The sequence below is a fragment of the Oreochromis aureus genome, linkage group 18 (genome assembly GCF_013358895.1).
Source record: "Oreochromis aureus strain Israel breed Guangdong linkage group 18, ZZ_aureus, whole genome shotgun sequence".
Classification (NCBI taxonomy): Eukaryota; Metazoa; Chordata; class Actinopteri; order Cichliformes; family Cichlidae; genus Oreochromis; species Oreochromis aureus.
The window spans coordinates 22,257,699-22,276,838 of record NC_052959.1 but is presented as its reverse complement, the minus strand read 5'-3'; the positions used below and the strand labels follow the sequence as shown (position 1 = coordinate 22,276,838).

The following is a 19,140-nucleotide window of genomic DNA, read 5'->3' as shown; positions in this document are numbered from 1 at the left end:
TGATGAGTAGTTAAAATAGTTTTTAATCATCATCCAATTGTTACTTTGATCTGTTGTGTTTTTCTATTATAAGTTACAGAGTGGCTCATTGCACCCTTATACTCAACTCACAAATACAACAGTGTTATCAGTTTATATTCAACAAAATATGTTTCTGTTTTTCTGAGTTGAATTCATTACAGTCTCAGAGAAGATTGTATTCAATGCACTCCTCATGCAATTTTAACAAGGTTTTTCAATTTTGAAAATTAAACCTGTTTTTGTCTGGAGATGTTTTGCTGCTGTAATTAAGCTTTTTTAAAGGCCCAAGACAGAGTGACAGCCACAGACCAAGTAACTGAGTGATTTCAGCAAAATTATTGAAGCATTTTATTAAATCCTCACATCTTCACAACAGAAACATGGAAAGTGCTACATGTCTGCAGGAAAAACAAAACAAAAACGATACCAGAAAGAATTAAAATACACGAATGCTTCATTCTTCATGTCTGTTAAATTCAGAGCAACAGTCAAGAGAAAAACTTAGCAGCAATTAGCCTGGTATCACCCTAGTGTTTATTGTTCTTACTACACATTAAACATTCAGGGTATATAGATTGATTGATTGATTGATTGATAATACTTCATCCCGAGGGAAGTCTTATAGTGTTAATATAAGGCAGGGATGTCAAACATAAAGCCTGGGAGCCAGAACCTGCCTGGAAAAGATTTGTTTTTTCATGATTGAAAATAAATTTTTATTTATTTTACAGTAGTAGATTCAAAGTTAGTTCAGTTTTTCACACTGAGAGGAGAGTTGCTGTGGCCCATGATGTTAAATACCCGTTTGACACCTCCGATCCCCTGATTTAACGTTTAGAGATGGCTGGAGAACTTTTATTCTCCAGACATGCTACTCTTGCTGTTTAGCATCTTTTGGCTAAGCTAACCTCCAGCTTCATCTTTATCAAACAGACGCTAAGGTGGAATTTATCTTAAACACCTTAAACCTCCCTGTGTTTTATGGCTGATTAACATTTGTTTGATCTATTTTAATCTACATGATGATCCTCATGGTTTGTGTTACACATGTTAAACTGTAGAAAGAGAAGAAATAATCCATAGCTGCGTTTGTGCCCAGTTTGTAAATTTAGATTGTATGAAAGCGTAATTAGGTTTCAGTACACATTTATTTCCCTTGTAATGTGTTTGGCTGTCCATCAAAGAAATGAGGCAAAAAGGTGAAAAGGTGTCTTATTATAAACCTATATTTTATTCACTTGAGCAGCCACATTTTTCCAGAAAGGCACTACAAGTAAGAGACACGAGACACAGCTGAAAAACACCTGCCTTCTGATAAAGCAGAAGCGACGTGTGTCGATGGCTCTGTTCAGACAGACTATGAAGATGTCTGCAAATTAAACTTTCCTCTGTTGACGAGAGTCGAGGTTAGTCGCTTTCGGTTGTACGCTGTCAACTTGCTAAAGATAAAACGCTGCAGTGCAGCATTCAAACAGTGGGGAGTGAGTGTGGCCTGAATGCATCTTTCACATCCCATATGTATTTGTCATATCGGATGAGGAGTTTTCATCTTTCTTCCTCAGACAGGAGCGTGAGTCAGTGAGGAGAGATCAGGGAGAGAGGAAGTGCTAAAATGATTACTTTCACCAGTTCCTCGCTTCTTTATCTCAGGAGAATTCAGGCTCTGAAGCCCCTGACAGTCGGTGTGAAAGGACCAAAGAGGATCCATGAAATACTTACACTTGGAACCTCTGCAACACGGGAGGATGCTGTAGAAGCCCTGAACAAAAAAAAGAAACGAATACTGTCAGACACTCACTTCTGTGTTATAAGAAAGACTTTTAAGACACAAAACAAAGTCTGTGCGTGGAAAAACATGCCAGTGATGAGTTTGGATGTATTCACAGCTCCGGTGATGCACGAAGATGTAATTTTGCATTAATTTCAGGAGCGTTAAGCATGCCAAGATGAATCCAGCACCATCTCTCTCCTCCTGTCTTGCCTATCAGACTGCTTTGAATTCGATGTGAGCGTGTTTCCTGGCCTGGGACGTTTCCACCAAGCATTTGCCAGCAGTTATGCCACATGCTTCTTCTTAAAAGGCTTTGAGGATCTTAGAGCCTCATGAATATTGTAAATGGCCTTTGAAGTCTCTTTCTTTCCATTTTGAAAACCAGAGGAATAATGTTACTCCTTTTTCCTGTGATCACTTTCATTAAAAACATGTAATTGAGGATAACTGAGTGATGCTCTACGTGACAAATGTGGAGACTGAAAGCTTCTGCTTAGACTGACTGTCGTTGTATTTTTGTACCAGATGCAGCCTGCGGTTATTTAAAGCGTCGCTTGAGCGGTTGCTCAGTGACCATCTGATGCTGTCAGCTGCTGATAGAAGTTTGACAAGTTTGCAGACATTGTAAGAAACTTCAAGCCATTAGTCGAGGTAATGTCTTGTGTCTACAAGCAACTTTGCACCAGGCTTTAAATTCAGAAACAGACATAAACACTTAAGAAGCAATTTGCTGTTTTGAACCATTTCTGGTCCATATAGCTGTTTTTGCTTGATGCTGTTCCCTCAGGCTTTGAAGAACCTGCTGATGCTGGGCAGGCATTTGTCTTCGTGCTCATTATCTTACTTAGATGCTAACGTTTGAGCAGCTGTGGCTCAAGCTATAGAGGAATGTCTCCTAGTCACAGAGATGGCAGTTTGAGAACAACATATACTCAACCCAAAGTTACTCTCGATGGCCGGTGAGCTTCTAATATTCAGGTAGGAAAGCTTAGCCACTTGCTATTAAATTATCTAGTGAAAGTTTGGACATCTATGGTTTGGACAGTGCGGTGGTCAGGTGGTTACAGTTGTCACCTAAATGCCAGAGGGTTCCTGGTTTGAACCTGCCTACAGGCTGTTATGTGTGAAGTTGTGTTTTGTTCTTTCTGGGTACTCCAGCTCCCTCTTACAGTCCAAAGACATGCATGTTAGGTTAACTGGTCATTCTAAATTAGAGCTCTACCCAACTTTCAATCCAGTGGAGGTTTCAGGTTCCCCACGATTCTGAATTGGATAAGCAGCTAAGAAAATGGATGGATGGCGTGAAGTGTGGATCATTTGGGTCCTAATGTATATTTTAACAGTTCAGTGTATATTGGAACAGTTGGATTTTAGCAATAATGAACACATATACTGACTCCTCAAACTGCATGAAAATAAAATAACAAAAAAATAAGGTAGCCTCTAAAATATGTCATTAACTCTCAAACAATACAGCCATGCATGCTGCTAATTATAATTTCAAGGCTGTACTTCCAGTAGTTTTATTGGAATATTTTCTGGACCAAAGTGACATTTCCACCTCTAAACCTACAATTATTTTTAAAGAATAAATCCTCACTGCAGTTTTTTTTTAAAGAATGAGCAATGGTGCAGATGTAAGACTCTTTTGTCTCACATTAATACGTCATTAATCTTGTGATAACTCATCACTTATTCTCTGTTTTAAGAGAGACTATGTATAATTGTTCAGTTTTTGCCTTTTGCTCTTTTTGACCTTTTTAGTGGCCTTATATTGTGTAGTTGTAGTGTCTTAATACACACTCAATCATCCAGGTGAGGAAACCCCAAAAAGTTGATTCTGTACGTCCAGATAAACAGAATCAACCTTTTGGGATGTGTAGTTGTAGGTTTTTTAAAGAGTGGATGCAGTGATTTAAACTGTTCTGCTAGTAGAAATGTGCTGATACACAAGAATACTACAAACGAACAAGTTAACAATAACACAGGTCGCTTCAAAAAGAAAAAAAAAAAAAAAGAAGAAATTTCCTTTTGCACATTTGTTAAGGCTCATGGATGCAAACGCTTCTAAAGTGAATCTCTCCTGTTTGTTTGGAAGGAAACTCTAAAGAACACCTTTATGTGTACAGGCTCATTTAAATTTCTGTGGTGAATCTTCTTTGAGCCTACGGGGTAAGTGACCAACGTTGTTACGAGTATTCATGCTTTTGCGTGCCGTCTGCCTCCTGGAATCCTTATATTGAGGCTATGATTATTTTTCTCCCACTGATAAATGAAAAAACTGTGGGAAAAATGTATCTGGAAACCCAGGAGGGATTGACAGTACTGAACAGGCCAAACACGATAGTTGTAGGCTACATCGACATGATGTGTAGCTCAATTATGGCATCTGTTATGGCGTAGGTTACATCGTAGGGTTAATGCTGAGTGTCCATTAATTAAATGTAAGAAACAGCAGATTCAATTTAGCATGTCCCACTCCACTGTATGTAATGAATAAATATATAATACCTAAAAAAAAATATTTACAAACTACTCTAGTCTTTCCAGCACGGTGCATTTAAACCGCTTAACTAGTATTTAATAAGCAAATGCCACCTCTTTCATTCAGTGCTCAGCATTTGTCTGAATCACATTTTCTCTTATTAAATCTATTTAAAATATTCTCCTGCTTAATCAACTATCTTCCATCTAATGGCCTCACCTCTGCACATTTGCCTCAAAGAGGCCATTCAGTGCACTCCACATCCATCAGTCACTCTGCAGGTTGGGTAAGGTGTTGGGGGTGCGATATCATTCAAAAGGTAGAGACGAGGTGAATGGGATTTGAGGTTTGATTGGATAGAGTGTCAGCTTCCTGCTCTCTCACTACTGATAATTAAGTCAATTAACTCCAAACTCACAGCACTACCGTAATATGGGACTCACACCAGTCTTAATTCATTTCCCCTTCTCTGTTGTGCAAAAGGAGATTTTTTTTAAGAGCAGCAGAGGAGATTTAGAGTGGATTATGTGTGGGTGGAGGCAAAGGATGGAAGTAAAGAAGCAGTTGGGGAGGATGGGGGAAGCTGTGACGCAAAGGGAACCTGAGAGAGGATTGACTGCAGTCAGGGTGTCTGCGTTTGTGTATCTGTGTGCAGATGTTTAGAGTAGCTGTCACTCGACATGCTCGCACCTCCACCTCCAACAGGGAAAATATTTTTGGGAAAATACCTATGGATATAACTGCACCTCTTTTTGTATATGTTTTATGTTCAGTTAATTTTGTTTCAGCTGTGCATTGCAGCAGAAGCAAAATCAAGCAATTAAATATATTCGCAAGAGGCACATGAGCTAGCAAGTACTAGCAAACAGTAAATATTTTAGATTCTATAAAATCCGTTTTTTCGATTTATCAGCTTTAGTGTTTAATTAGAAAATTTTGTGTATTTGTGTGTTAGAAGAAGACACTCATCCAGCAGGTGATTAGCTTAGCCTAGCACAAAGACAGCTAACTTGATTCAGTACAGGAAATAAAATCTACTAATAAGAATTTTTAAAGCTATTATGTATTATGAGAATGCTGGGCCTGGCTAACAAATAGTGCTCGTTATGATGTTGACATTTTCCAGTTGTCCTTTTTCCCAAAAAAAAAAAAAAAAAAAAAAAAATCGTTTTATGAATCCATAACACAAGGACAACCCAGAGCATCCTCTCAATTACGAAGCTTAACCACATAGATTGTAAATTAATTGATTATGACTATATATAAACAAATATATCTAAATCTAGTCAAATAATTCTTAGTATTAATAATTAATCTCTCTGCTCTCTGTGAGTAGCTGTAACAGCGCTAACCACTGGGACTCACTTCTGTCCTTACAGCCTCACGAGAGCTTATCCTGCACGACAATGTGTCTACACTTTGTGAAATCTGGGTTAAGAAAGCCTCATTACACACTCTCGCTCACAAACAAAGACCACCACCAACTGGGAATTCCAAGAAGAAACAACCTGAAAGTTTCTTCCTTCCTCTTCAAGTGGATGTGTCCGATTCTTGTATTGCACATCTTTATGCTCGTCTCCCAGGACTGTGGCATGATGGGAGCAAACAGTGCAGGCTCCACAGAAGTGTAAAAAGATCATGATGTGCTGCTGATGTTTACAGAAGGACTGCCCTAAGATTAATTCTAGATGACCTATTGGCTTTATGCTCAAAAGCAAATTACTGTGAGGGGTCCAGTTAAATTATCTTTATTTCTGTTGACCTGGTTTCTGTTTGAAAGCAATTCTTCTTCTGGTGGTTAAAATATTCACGTCCTTTCACATACCATGCTGCACTCAAATCTTTCATTCAAAGAGTACTTAACCTAAGCATAAGTACTTGTTATGCAGTTAAATGTCATTTGTGATATTATGATGCAAATATAATGACATACTACATGTTTAATGCTGATAACTTGGGAGGTTGGTACCTTTACACACAGCACCATTGCTTCAGTTCATTGAGGTTTGCCAACATTCGTTTATGCACAACAACACAGCATTTCGATCAGGTTGAGGTCTGGACTTTGACTGGTCCATTGCAACACCTTGATTTTTTTTATCCTTTTTCAGCCTTCCTGTTGTTGCTCTTGTGTTTGGGATCATTGTCCTGCTACATGATCCAATTTGAAACAAACTGTAGCTGAACAAATGTCCTGAAATCTGACTATGGATTATTTTGGCATACTGAGATGGCTCAGTACCCCAAGCTGCCCAAGTCCTGTGGCTAAAACCAAGCCCAAATCTTCACCCCTCCACCACCGTGCTGAGAGCTGGTATGCTGTGTTTGGTTTGCATTATGGCCAAACGTCTCCACTTTAGTCTCATTTGTGCAAAAATCAATTTTTACTGAAGTTTTGTGGTTTGTATATTGTCGACATTACACTTGCTGTATTTGCCACACCGAACAGCCGTCGTTTGGTGTGGCGGTCAAAGTTGCTGACAACAAAGAGGTGGTCAAAGTTGCTGACTAATAATCACACACACCTCTTATTCCTATGGAAGCAGTAAATATGATTTTTTTAACACAATACTTCTGCATTTGCACTTAGTTTTTGGTAAATAAATAAAACAATGAATGTAAATAAATAATGTTGCTATAGTTACCTAGTTTTAAGACTTACTAAGGACTTTTTTTTAATGTGCTGATAAGTAGGATGTGCTTTATGTATCACATGAACATGTATATAGAAACAATGTGTCAACCATAGTTGTAACAATATATAATACTACAGTTTCTCCCTTTTGAAATGTTGTAAAAAAGATGTACATAGTGATTATAATGTGAAATACTCAGTTGGAGTATAAAGGCCACCGCTGGCACTGCATATAGAAGAGACTCAAAAGGAAAAAAAAGAAAAAGGTAAAACAGTGAGTGGGGATTCTTGTGACTTCAGTGTGATGTGCTATTTTCAAATGTGGGAACACAGTTCACATATATAGTGAGATCTATCAGATTCACACGCCTGAATCACAGCCGCCTCCGTGTCAGAGTTCCTCTCCCCTCCTGCAGACAGCAATCTGTCTCAGCCTCCATGCTCACTGAGGTAGGCGCAAGTACAAGTGAAGACTTAGACAAGGATAATAACTGCATAAGCAGCATAACGACTCATGAGCTGTTACCATGTGATTCATTGAATACTTGAGATAAATAATGTAGAATTTTAAAATAGCAGTTTAGGCAAAAACAACCAAAATCAGTCTGTTCAGGCATTTTAAATGTATTTGATTTTCATTGGGTTTTTGATTTTTGCTTCCACAATCAAGCAATTAGTTTAAAAATATATAAGCAGTGGAGTAAATCCAATGTTGCTGTCAGTCATTTTTTAAATGATAGATTTTCTTGTTTTTTCCTTTGTTTTATGTCAGCAAACTGAATATTGTTGGGTTTTCTCAACTAGAAAATAGACACCAGGAAACCGTTCTCTCTTACCTTATTGTTTTTTTTGTTTTTTTTGATGTTTTAAATGATTAATTGAGAAAATAGTTGAAAGATGAAGAAAAAAAAAAAAAATGTCGGCAATCAAGGTTTGGCTTTGTAAAATTAAGTTCAATGGTGCCTGGAGTTTGATTTAAACTTTGCTTGATATTTATTGTAATTATTATCTATCAATGTCTTCCTCTTTGTCAGTCCTTTTGCTCATTTGGTTAATCATAAAAATTCTCAGGAGGGAAAGATGACACCAAATACATGCTGTATTATAATTTTTTACAAGTGGCAGTTGTAAAAATAAATAAATAAATAAGTGAATATGACTAATCTGAAATCATTACAGACTTGTCTACAAAAAGCCTTTAGGATAACATGCAAGCCTTTTTTCCAGTTTTACTAGGAAGGGATTTGTTTCTCAGCCTGTACAAAGGAAAACTGAGGAATTATTTACAACATATGCTCTCAGATCTGACCAGTGTTTACATCCCACTGCTGCTCGCTGCTTGACTTTCTGTGTGCAACCTCTGCAATCTAACCTTCCTGGCTTTCTGAGCAGTGTTCAACTGTGTCTCCCTGCAGGCATTGCTGCAGGAATAGGATGACTGGGAAGACCCAGACCAGCAACGTGACCAACAAGAATGATCCGCGCTCCCTCAACTCTCGCGTTTTCATCGGGAACCTCAACACAGCCGTAGTAACCAAGGCTGACATTGAGGCCATCTTTGCCAAATACGGCAAGATTGTGGGCTGTTCTGTCCACAAAGGCTACGCCTTTGTTCAGTACGCCAGCGAGAGGAATGCCCGGGCAGCCGTGGCTGGAGAGAACGCCAGGATCGTTGCTGGACAATCACTTGGTAAGCAACTACTTTGATCCATGAACAGGTGAAACTTTCTATTATACTCCACATATACTACAGTGAACATACAGGGAGTGCAGAATTATTAGGCAAGTTGTATTTTTGAGGAATAATTTTATTATTGAACAACAACCATGTTCTCAATGAACCCAAAAACTCATTAATATCAAAGCTGAATGTTTTTGGAAGTAGTTTTAGTTTTAGCTATTTTAGGGGATATCTGTGTGTGCAGGTGACTATTACTGTGCATAATTATTAGGCAACTTAACAAAAACAAATATATACCCATTTCAATTATTTATTTTACCAGTGAAACCAATATAACATCTCCACATTCACAAATATACATTTCTGACATTCAAAAACAAAACGAGAACAAATCAGCGACCAATATAGCCACCTTTCTTTGCAAGGACACTCAAAAGCCTGCCATCCATGGATCCTGTCAGTGTTTTGATCTGTTCACCATCAACATTGCGTGCAGCAGCAACCACAGCCTCCCAGACACTGTTCAGAGAGGTGTACTGTTTTCCCTCCTTGTAAATCTCACATTTGATGATGGACCACAGGTTCTCAATGGGGTTCAGATCAGGTGAACAAGGAGGCCATGTCATTAGTTTTTTCTTCTTTATACCCTTTCTTGCCAGCCACGCTGTGGAGTACTTGGACGCTGCGTGTGATGGAGCATTGTCCTGCATGAAAATCATGTTTTTCTTGAAGGATGCAGACTTCTTCCTGTACCACTGCTTGAAGAAGGTGTCTTCCAGAAACTGGCAGTAGGACTGGGAGTTGAGCTTGACTCCATCCTCAACCCGAAAAGGCCCCACAAGCTCATCTTTGATGATACCAGCCCAAACCAGTACTCCACCTCCACCTTGCTGGCATCTGAGTCGTACTGGAGCTCTCTGCCCTTTACCAATCCAGCCACGGGCCCATCCATCTGGCCCATCAAGACTCACTCTCATTTCATCAGTCCATAAAACCTTAGAAAAATCAGTCTTGAGATATTTCTTGGCCCAGTCTTGACGTTTCAGCTTGTGTGTCTTGTTCAGTGGTGGTCGTCTTTCAGCCTTTCTTACCTTGGCCATGTCTCTGAGTATTGCACACCTTGTGCTTTTGGGCACTCCAGTGATGTTGCAGCTCTGAAATATGGCCAAACTGGTGGCAAGTGGCATCTTGGCAGCTGCACGCTTGACTTTTCTCAGTTCATGGGCAGTTATTTTGCGCCTTGGTTTTTCCACATGCTTCTTGCGACCCTGTTGACTATTTTGAATGAAACGCTTGATTGTTCGATGATCACGCTTCAGAAGCTTTGCAATTTTAAGACTGCTGCATCCCTCTGCAAGATATCTCACTATTTTTGACTTTTCTGAGCCTGTCAAGTCCTTCTTTTGACCCATTTTGCCAAAGGAAAGGAAGTTGCCTAATAATTATGCACACCTGATATAGGGTGTTGATGTCATTAGACCACACCCCTTCTCATTACAGAGATGCACATCACCTAATATGCTTAATTGGTAGTAGGCTTTCGAGCCTATACAGCTTGGAGTAAGACAACATGCACGAAGAGGATGATGTGGACAAAATACTCATTTGCCTAATAATTCTGCACTCCCTGTATGATCAACTGAAGTAGTAAATTCAGTACTTGCAGTATAGAGAGAACTTTGTTTACAGCTTAAATACTTTCAATACTTCGGAGTTGGTCCTAGTTTCACTTTGTGTCAGGACATACAATTGTGGTCAGAAGTTTCCATACACTGATCAACAATAGCTTGGGGCTTTTAATTATTATTATTTTTAAACAGTTCTTTCTCCGCAGTGGAATGATTGTACAACGTACATCTTTAATGTCTTCTTAGCAGAAGTGACAAATGACGAAGGTTTTAGAGCAGGGGCTTCCTTCTTGATTGACACCCTCTACATGGATGTAAATCTCGTTGCACTGTGGACAGGGATGCTGGTGTACCAGCAGGTTCTAGTCCATTTCAGACTTGACCCCGGGTGGTTTCTGGGTTGTTCCTGAACGTTGTTCCTAACCAATTTCCTCTCATCTGATGTGACAGTTGGGTCTTTTTCCAGAGTTTGGCAAAGTGGTGACACATCTGAATTACTACTCACGAGTACTTATGATTGTTTTAACAGGATCTTGGAATCTGCCTTGTTTAGAAATGGCTTAAAAAGACTTTCCCAAACTTGTGTAAATGTACAATTCTCCTTCTTAGATCATAACTGAGTTCCTTCTAATGAGTACTCTTAATCAAACCCTTTTTTATGCTTCCCGAGAGAAACTACTGGTTGTAGGCTGTGGGCCTTGTCAAGTAGACAAGAAGACAATGTAGAAGCTTCCGCATCACTTCTTAAACTATTTAAGTGACTATATGTATACTTTTTACCCTGTGTGGATTAGAGAAACTCCAAAGTAACTTTAAACCTGTTCACCCAATTGTGGTTTTCTAAAGTCTTTACCAATATATGCTGTACAATTATACCACCATGGAAAAAAAACAGTTCATTAAAAGCCCAAAATTACGATGACATTCATGCCAATGATGAGTATATCTAAACTTCTAACCACAACTGTATATGCTGTTTCAGTTTACATGGTCACTTTTAATCATCAGACTGATCTCAAAATTCAGAGCAGGAAATTATCGTGATTATTTACTCCAACACTGTACTGTACAATTTTCAGGTACTTGTATAAGTGTTTGGATTTGCAGTAAATCTACTACATTCTCTCAATACACTTTACTACATTTACTTCTGAACTAAAGCTGCTATTGTTGACAGATCTGATTATGACAGAATAAACTTCTGGGCACTCTCATCCAGAAAGCCCGCATCCGTGCTATACAACAGCAAAACCAGACAGAGCCTGCTGGTGGTTTATTTTTGTCTCTGTGCTTTTTTTTATTATGTTGCTTTGACTGCAAACATTTTGTGTTTCTTTGAAGCTGTTGGCATTTTCATCTGTATTGTGACTTTTTGTTGTTCTGTGCCTCTTAGTAGTCAATATGTGGCTGTTTGAGAGGTTTTTGTGTCTCTTTGTTGTTTGATTGACTGCCCAACAAGAGATGTTAACAGTGATGTCTTACCAGGGCTCTGGCCAAATGAAATCTCTAAGGCCATGTGATCTGGCTCTGTGCCTGGCAGTCCTATTCAGTAATCCATCCTGATACTACTCTTATAATGTTATATGCACACAATATAGTTATTGAAGAATTCTCCAACTTGACCTGCTGCAGGGCTCATTTACTGCTCAATAATGTATCAATAACAATAAAATGCTAAAGAGGTCACTTTCACATGACATATACGTAGAGCTGGGCGATAAAACATAACGATATGTATTGCGAAATAACTTTTTCTCGATAGAAAAATTAAACTATTGTGATAGGCCTCATCTCTCTTGTCCTCTTAAAAAAAAGAAAAAGAAAAAAAAAAAAGAACAGCCAATCCAAATTAAGTAGCGCAGAGCCGAACCAATCACAGCCGCAGCGTCACATCACGTGACTTGTTACGTACAGCACAAGCGCCAAGGCGCACGTGTGTATTTGTTTTTGCAGCCGTGCAGCCCGGGTAATGAAGGAAATGAGTTTGCCGACTAGAGAAAAATCAACCGAGAGCGTGAGCGAAGGTTACCGAAGAAAAAACAGATGATGGTTCCAATGCCGGAGAGATTGTCAAACGGAAGGGCCACAGAAGTTCCGTAGTGTGAAGGTATTTCGCTATTTCAAGTCTGACAAAAACAGAGTAGCGCCGCACTGTAAATTGTGCCGAAAGCAAGTCTGAAATACAATAAAGCGGTGCATGCTCAATCTCTGACTGAAAGCGCTAATTCGTCATTCGACTTTTGTCAGACTAAAGTAACTGTTAAAACTGTTTGAAAAGCTAAGCTATACAACAAGGAGAGATTGAGAATTTCCTTTTAGTTCTCAGTTTATTTGATATTGACAAAAGTTAGTCAATTTTGTCTGTTCTTCTGTAAAACGACCTAAGATTTATTTTTAGAATTAACATTTTGTTTCTAAGTGGAATTGACAATTTAGTAGTCTGTTTTGTTTGTTTTATTTTGAAACTTAAACGCTTTAGCGGCTGCCTTTTGTGTAGTTTGCAATATTTGCCTTTATTTATCTGAAACTGAAGTCTCATGTTCCTTAAGTACATCTACCCTGTTGAACTTATTATGGGAAATAAATATTTAAATTAAAACAAGCTGCTAATTATTTCACATTTTACTTGTGACCAACGGCACATTTAAATCTTACAAATATAGTTATTTGGCTTATATCGTGATATATATCATTATCGCCTGAAATGAAAAAAGACATATCGTGATATGAAAAAATCTTATATCGCCCAGCTCTACATATACGGTACAGCAATTTGAGTCTTTCCATTATATCTTTAAAAGACTTTTACTTGTTATGAACGATTTCATAGTAGTATATTTATACTTTTACTAACGTAAATGATCTCAATGATGTCAATTTGGATAACCTTGGTGGAAAAGCATGGGAAACAATAATAGAAGTTCATGCAAATTAGGTAAGCAACAGCAGGTCATTGCTGAAAAGGATGGCTGTTCACAGAGCGCTGTATTAAAATTAACTGGAAGGAGAAAGTATGATGGGAAAAGGTGGACAAGCAACAGTGGATTGTCAAGAGAACTTCACAAGGACTGAGCTAGGCTGGTATCAGTGCAAGAGCCACCACACACAGGGGTATTCAGAAAAGGGGCTATTATAATATTAAGCCATGCCTGAACCAGAGACAATGTCAGAAGTATCTCGTCTGGGCTAAGCAGAAAAAGAACTGAAGTGTTGCTCAATAGTCCAAAGTCCTATTTTCTGGTGAAGGTACATTCTTTCATTTCATTTGGAAATCAAGATCCCATAGTCTGGAGGAGTAATGAGAGCACAGAATCCAGACCAGTGTAAAGTTTCCTAAGTCTGCGTTGCTTTGGGGTGTCATGTAATCTGCTGGTATGGCTTGTCCACTGTGTTTTATCAAGTCCAGAGTCAACATAGTCATTTACCGGAAGATGTGGATTGCTTTTTCCACCAGGACTTAGTACCTGCCCACAATGCCACAGCTACTACCAAATTGTTTGCTAAACATGTCATTACTGTATTCAGCTCCCTAGGTCTGAGCAAGACTGTTGCTATCAAAACCACCTGGGCTTCAGTATCAACTCAGCAATGTCACAAGCTGATTGTCTCCATTCCATCCTGCATTGACTCCCAACCAAGTACTCAATATAAAAATGAACATATTTTACAGAATATTAGGAAATGTTGTTGTGATTATTTTCACAATTTGAGAAGCCCGAGTTCTGATTTTCATGATCTATAAGCCATAATACAGGAAAGATCTGATATTTCACTTTACATGTAATAAATCCAAAATGTATGAAAGTTTCCATCCATAAATCCATCCGTTCCTGCTTACCCATCCAGATATTTACATTTTCTGAGATGAACTAGTAGACTTGAGTGTTTTTTCCCCTTTTTAAATAAAATAATTAGCAATAATAAATGTTTATTTAGAAACCTAAACAAAATTAGTTTTAATTTATGATTTAAAATATGATTGACTTGGTCCGTGTAAGAGCTTCTAGAATTATGTTTCAACCTCATGGAGCCTGAACAGCTTACAAATGATCAACTCTTATTTTTAATCAATACTGCCTGAAGACCTTGAGCTGTCATTTGGTTTTTACCATTCATGGTCAAAAGTTTTGCGCTGTGTCTGGTTGTCAGTCTTATATTTGATCTGTAAAAAATATGAAATAATTAAATAAACTGAAGTATGGCCTCGGCGAAGTTTCTGAGATACAGAATACATTTCTACTTAATCAGCTGAGTTAAAAAGGGAGATGCTGCGGGAAGGACGCAAGGCGAGCTCGTACATACAGATAAAATGATGAGTGAAGAGAAGGTGGGCGGGAAGGAGGACTGATAGTAACAGAGAGGAAACATTAAGGCCTCAGTCCTCATAGGCATTCAGTGGATCCCTCTAAGTCTTCCTTATATTACTTATTGATTGGCTCACAGCCTCCTCCATGGAGAATAAAAGTCCTCCCCAAGCCCTGCTCTCTCATTAAATATGAATAAGAGTGCTGCAGGGTCACATCTGTAATTCCACCTTATATTTGCCCAGTTTCATGCATTTCTGGATATGAAATTACATGTGGCAGTGGTAAAACTGCAAGGTTAACAGTTATTACACATAATTACGTGACTTGAGAACTTATTGTAACTATATGACTGATCTCTTTAGTGAAACCGTTATTTAAGTTATCAGCCTGAGCTGATCCTTTAAAAAAAAAAAAAAAAAACATGAGTGTTTTTGATGATTATTCATATAATATGATTATTGTACTCACCAAGATATCAATACAAGTCTAATGGCGAGGAACCCTCCCGATCTCAGACCTCTCTGGAAGTGATTAACTGGAACTACCCAATCTATCAATTCATTATACACTGTAAAATCTAATTAGTTCCCAGAACTCAAAAAATTGAGGAAACTCGTTGCCTCAAAAAAATTGAGTAAAGCTTAGCTAAAAATGACTAAGTTAGGACAACTTATTTACTTTGAGTACTCTGTACAAGCTCATTTGTTCCCAGAACTCAAAAAAATTGGATCAAGTTTACGTAAGATGACCAAGTTAGGGCAGCTTACTCATTTTGAGTACACTGTACAGCCTTGTTAGTTCCCAGAACTCAAAAAAAAATTGAGGAAACTCGTTGCCTCAGAAAAACTAAGTAAAACTTACATAAGATGACTGTTAGGACAACTTATACATTGCAAGTCTGCAGTATTAAGAATAACTTGATATTTCTGACTGTACAATACTAATTGTTTACCTACTGATAAACATTTCAAGTTCAACTAAATGAAAAAACAATTTGTGGTATCTGAATATGATTAAAAATAATTAACAACACTTTTTGTAATGATGTTAAAAATCAGCCCAACTTTTATTTTCAAACACAACAAAGTATAACAGCCAACATACTGGACACTGTTCTACTGAACAAGAAACAATTATATTGCCATCACTGTTATAATCTTACAATGAAACAAAGTCTCAGATGTAATTATTCTGAAAATAAGTTTAGGCCTACCACAAGTTTGTTTTGTACTTACATTACTTATATAATCAAAATAAAATATTTGTTGTTCTGTCACAAGTGCAGTCTCTAATTTAAACAACACATTTGTTTTCCATTGCAACACAGGAGCTGGAATGTTGTAATATTTTAAGGATGGCTTGTTTCCAGTCCAGGCATTACTGCCTGAATGACTATCATGGATCGAGGTGATCCAAATGTAGGTGCAGAAGAAAGTCTTTAACTTCCCTTAAGTACAGTGGCAGTGGATGTGGGTTGGAGATGCAATGAGCTTGAACCTGCAGGCGACCATCTTCACTGACCACACCATCTGTGACGGAGGACTCATCTCTCCTGGTGTCCTGCAAGCAAACAATCATAATTTTTGGAACATGAACTTAATTGCTTTCTTAAAACATTTTTTTTCTGCATTTGGTATAAAACAGACTCCAATTTAGACGATCTCAGGCTCCCTCCCCACCGGAGAGGTGACATTCAATGTCCCAATTGTCAGTCTGGATAACCCTGACCACCACCCAACACACAATAATGTCATGAAAGCATCATTTTAAAAAGGGCTATGCAAACATGGCCAATAACTTTCATTCTAATGATGTGCAAAATGATTTTGGGCACAAAACAGATTTTGCTGTTAGAAAACTTGCAGACTTCACTATATACAGTGTAGACCCTCTAAACTAAGTTTGGGGGATGTGATCTTTCAAGAAATGCAGACCAAACTGTTGTTGTTTGTTTACTTACACAGCATGTCTTGTAGAATTAACTGTGGTCACCAGCAACAGCATAGTGCAGTCATATCTCAAGTCTAATAACAGAAGACAGGAAAAGACCAGTAAAGAAACAACTTCCCTAAACCAAAGCACAAATAAAACAATAAGTAAAACAGGCTGATCTAAAGTATGATTAAAGTTCAGCCTGATTAATATAAATGTCACTGACAGTTGCTAATATATTGGAAAAGAGTTTGCTTATGTTGTTAAATAAAGGCTAGATTTGACATTAATAGATGCCACAGATGTTCAAAAGCTGCCACAAAGCATGAACAACAAATGGACGTCTCTGAAAACGTCCGAGATTTTTTGCAATATGTGATGTCTTGATAAATCGAGCAGATATTTGAACTTTACACAGCTACATTCTCGCCTGAAAATATCTTAAAAGTTTATTTTGTGACCCAGAAAAAGTAATAAGTTTTTTAGCCGCGCTCCTCCGCCATTGCCGCGCTTACAAGTACACAGGCTCCGACAACCGTGGCCGACAAATGGATTCCCCAGACTACCCTTTCTGGGTCACAAAATAACCTTTTAAGATATTTGCAGGCAAGAATGTAGCTGTCTAATGCTCAAATATCTACTTAATTTATCAAAATATCACATATTTGCAGAAGTGCTTCCACGTTTTAGGAGAGCTCTGTTATCCACCAGCGCGATAGCTGACCGGGAGGTCAAGGCTTGATAGAGTCCGCAAGCACAGCTAACGCCTGGCATATTGTTTTCAACCCCCCTGCAGTCTTTTGCTATTCAGGTTAAACATGATATAGTTAGTTAGTTAGTTAGTTAGTTATGGCTATGGATTGAAAATATCCCCCACACCCCACCCTACCCCTAACGGCTGCAACTCCCGAAGAATTTTGTCTGGGCTCTTATCTCACTTATTTATTTCAAACAATCAACAGAAAATTTCACAGACATAGTTTTATGTAAGGTTTTTAAGGCTGTGGTGTTAATTTTTAAGTAACATGAGCCCAGCGGCAGAAGCAACGCTAGGCTAACACTAACTAGTTAGCAAGATTATAAACCTGGTGCTAAACTAAGAGAAGCCACAAAATCAGTTTGAATAAGAGTAAACATTTACTCACCAAGTCAGTAAAGATCCACAACAAACTTCTGACAACAGATCCACTGACAACAATAATATCTCCAGGTTTGCTCAATATATTCCATAACAAATGCTGGCGCCATGAACATGCGATCCAGGAGGGAGGAGGACGTAGTCACGTGGCATTTTCAAAACACATCTTTCATCCTTCCGCACTGAGAAGCAAAACTTCCAGCTTACTTAGTTTTTCTAAGTTAAGACAACTGAAATAAATTGAGTTTATCAGCGTTTTTGCATAAAACGTACTGGTAACGTATTTAAATCGAGTTCTAATAACAAATTGAGTTCAGCCTATTTAATATTTTTTATTAAACACAATATTACATTTTACAGTGTAATTTAAAGACCAAGTTTCTGATTTTGTCCTTTAGTTTGTACCAAATTTAGCATTTCTACATCAACAGGACTCTCCCATTTACAGTCCTGTGAAAAAGAAAGTTTTCACAGACCTCTATTCAGTCCCCATGATTGAATAGCTGGTAGAACCACCTTTAGCAGCAATAACTTGAAATAATCATTTTCTATATGGCTTTATCAGTCTCTTACATCATTGTGGAGGAATTTTGGCCCACTCTTCTTTACAGCATTGCTTCAGTTCATTGACGTTTGTGGCCATTCGTTTATTCACAGTTTTCTTAAGGTCCCTCCACTGCATTTCAATCAGGTTGAGGTCTGGAGTTTTCTTTTTCAGCTATTCTGTTCTACATTTGCTGCTGTGCTTGGGCATTTTCCTGTTACATGACCTAGTTCTGGCAAACCTTTAGCTGGTAGATGAGTTCGCCTCACATTTGACTCTAGAATACTTTGGTATACAGGTTGACTCAATGTCTGCAAGGCACCCAGGTCCTGCAACTACCAAACAAGCCAAGATCATCACCTGTCCACCACCGTGTGTGACAGCTGGGATGAGGTGCTTATTCTGATGTGTTTGTTTTTTGCCAAATGTGGCTCTGAGCATTATGGCCAAACATCTCCACTTTTGGTCTCATCTGTACAAGTCTTGTGTCTTTATCAGATGCGACTCTGGAAGCCTAAGCCTTGGTGCCTTGTTCCTTTTAGAGAGAAGAGACTTTCTCCTAGTAACACTTCCAAATGAGCCATACTTGTCCAGTTATTTTCTAATTATGCTGTCAGGAACTTTAACATGCTAACTGAGGACTGTAGAGTCAAAGCAGTCCACCAACTAACTAAAGGAAAACCTGAGCTCACCACAGTTAGGTAAAAATATAAAAACTGAAGTTTGGTAACCGACAGCTCCTCAGATAACATAATCCTTTCTAACATTTGCTATAAGGCTTTACTATTCAAAGTGAATAGCTGTCTCAGGCAGAGAAAATATTAGAGACATTTCAGGGATGCTTAATTTAGTAAAACTGGCAAAAACAATAAGTAATGTGATTTTTTTAATATCATGGTTAAAATAGAAATGCTACAAAAGCCAAAGTATTTGGTATGTGATCAATTCAAGTTGCTGTTCAGACTCAAAAATTGTCAAGAGTATAGTGAAATTTGATA

General features: G+C 38.2%; 1 protein-coding gene across 2 annotated transcripts in view; it reads left to right on the top strand.

The window, feature by feature from the left end:
* Positions 1–19,140, top strand: part of LOC116313470 (RNA-binding Raly-like protein) — a 62,066-nt gene that overhangs the window by 9,611 nt on the left and 33,315 nt on the right. For both annotated transcript variants that reach the window (XM_039601690.1, XM_039601691.1), the window contains exon 2: positions 8,328–8,602. In XM_039601690.1, the coding sequence (XP_039457624.1) occupies positions 8,347–8,602 (256 nt within the window). In that variant the 5' untranslated portion in view covers positions 8,328–8,346. The remainder of the gene's footprint in view (positions 1–8,327; positions 8,603–19,140) is intronic.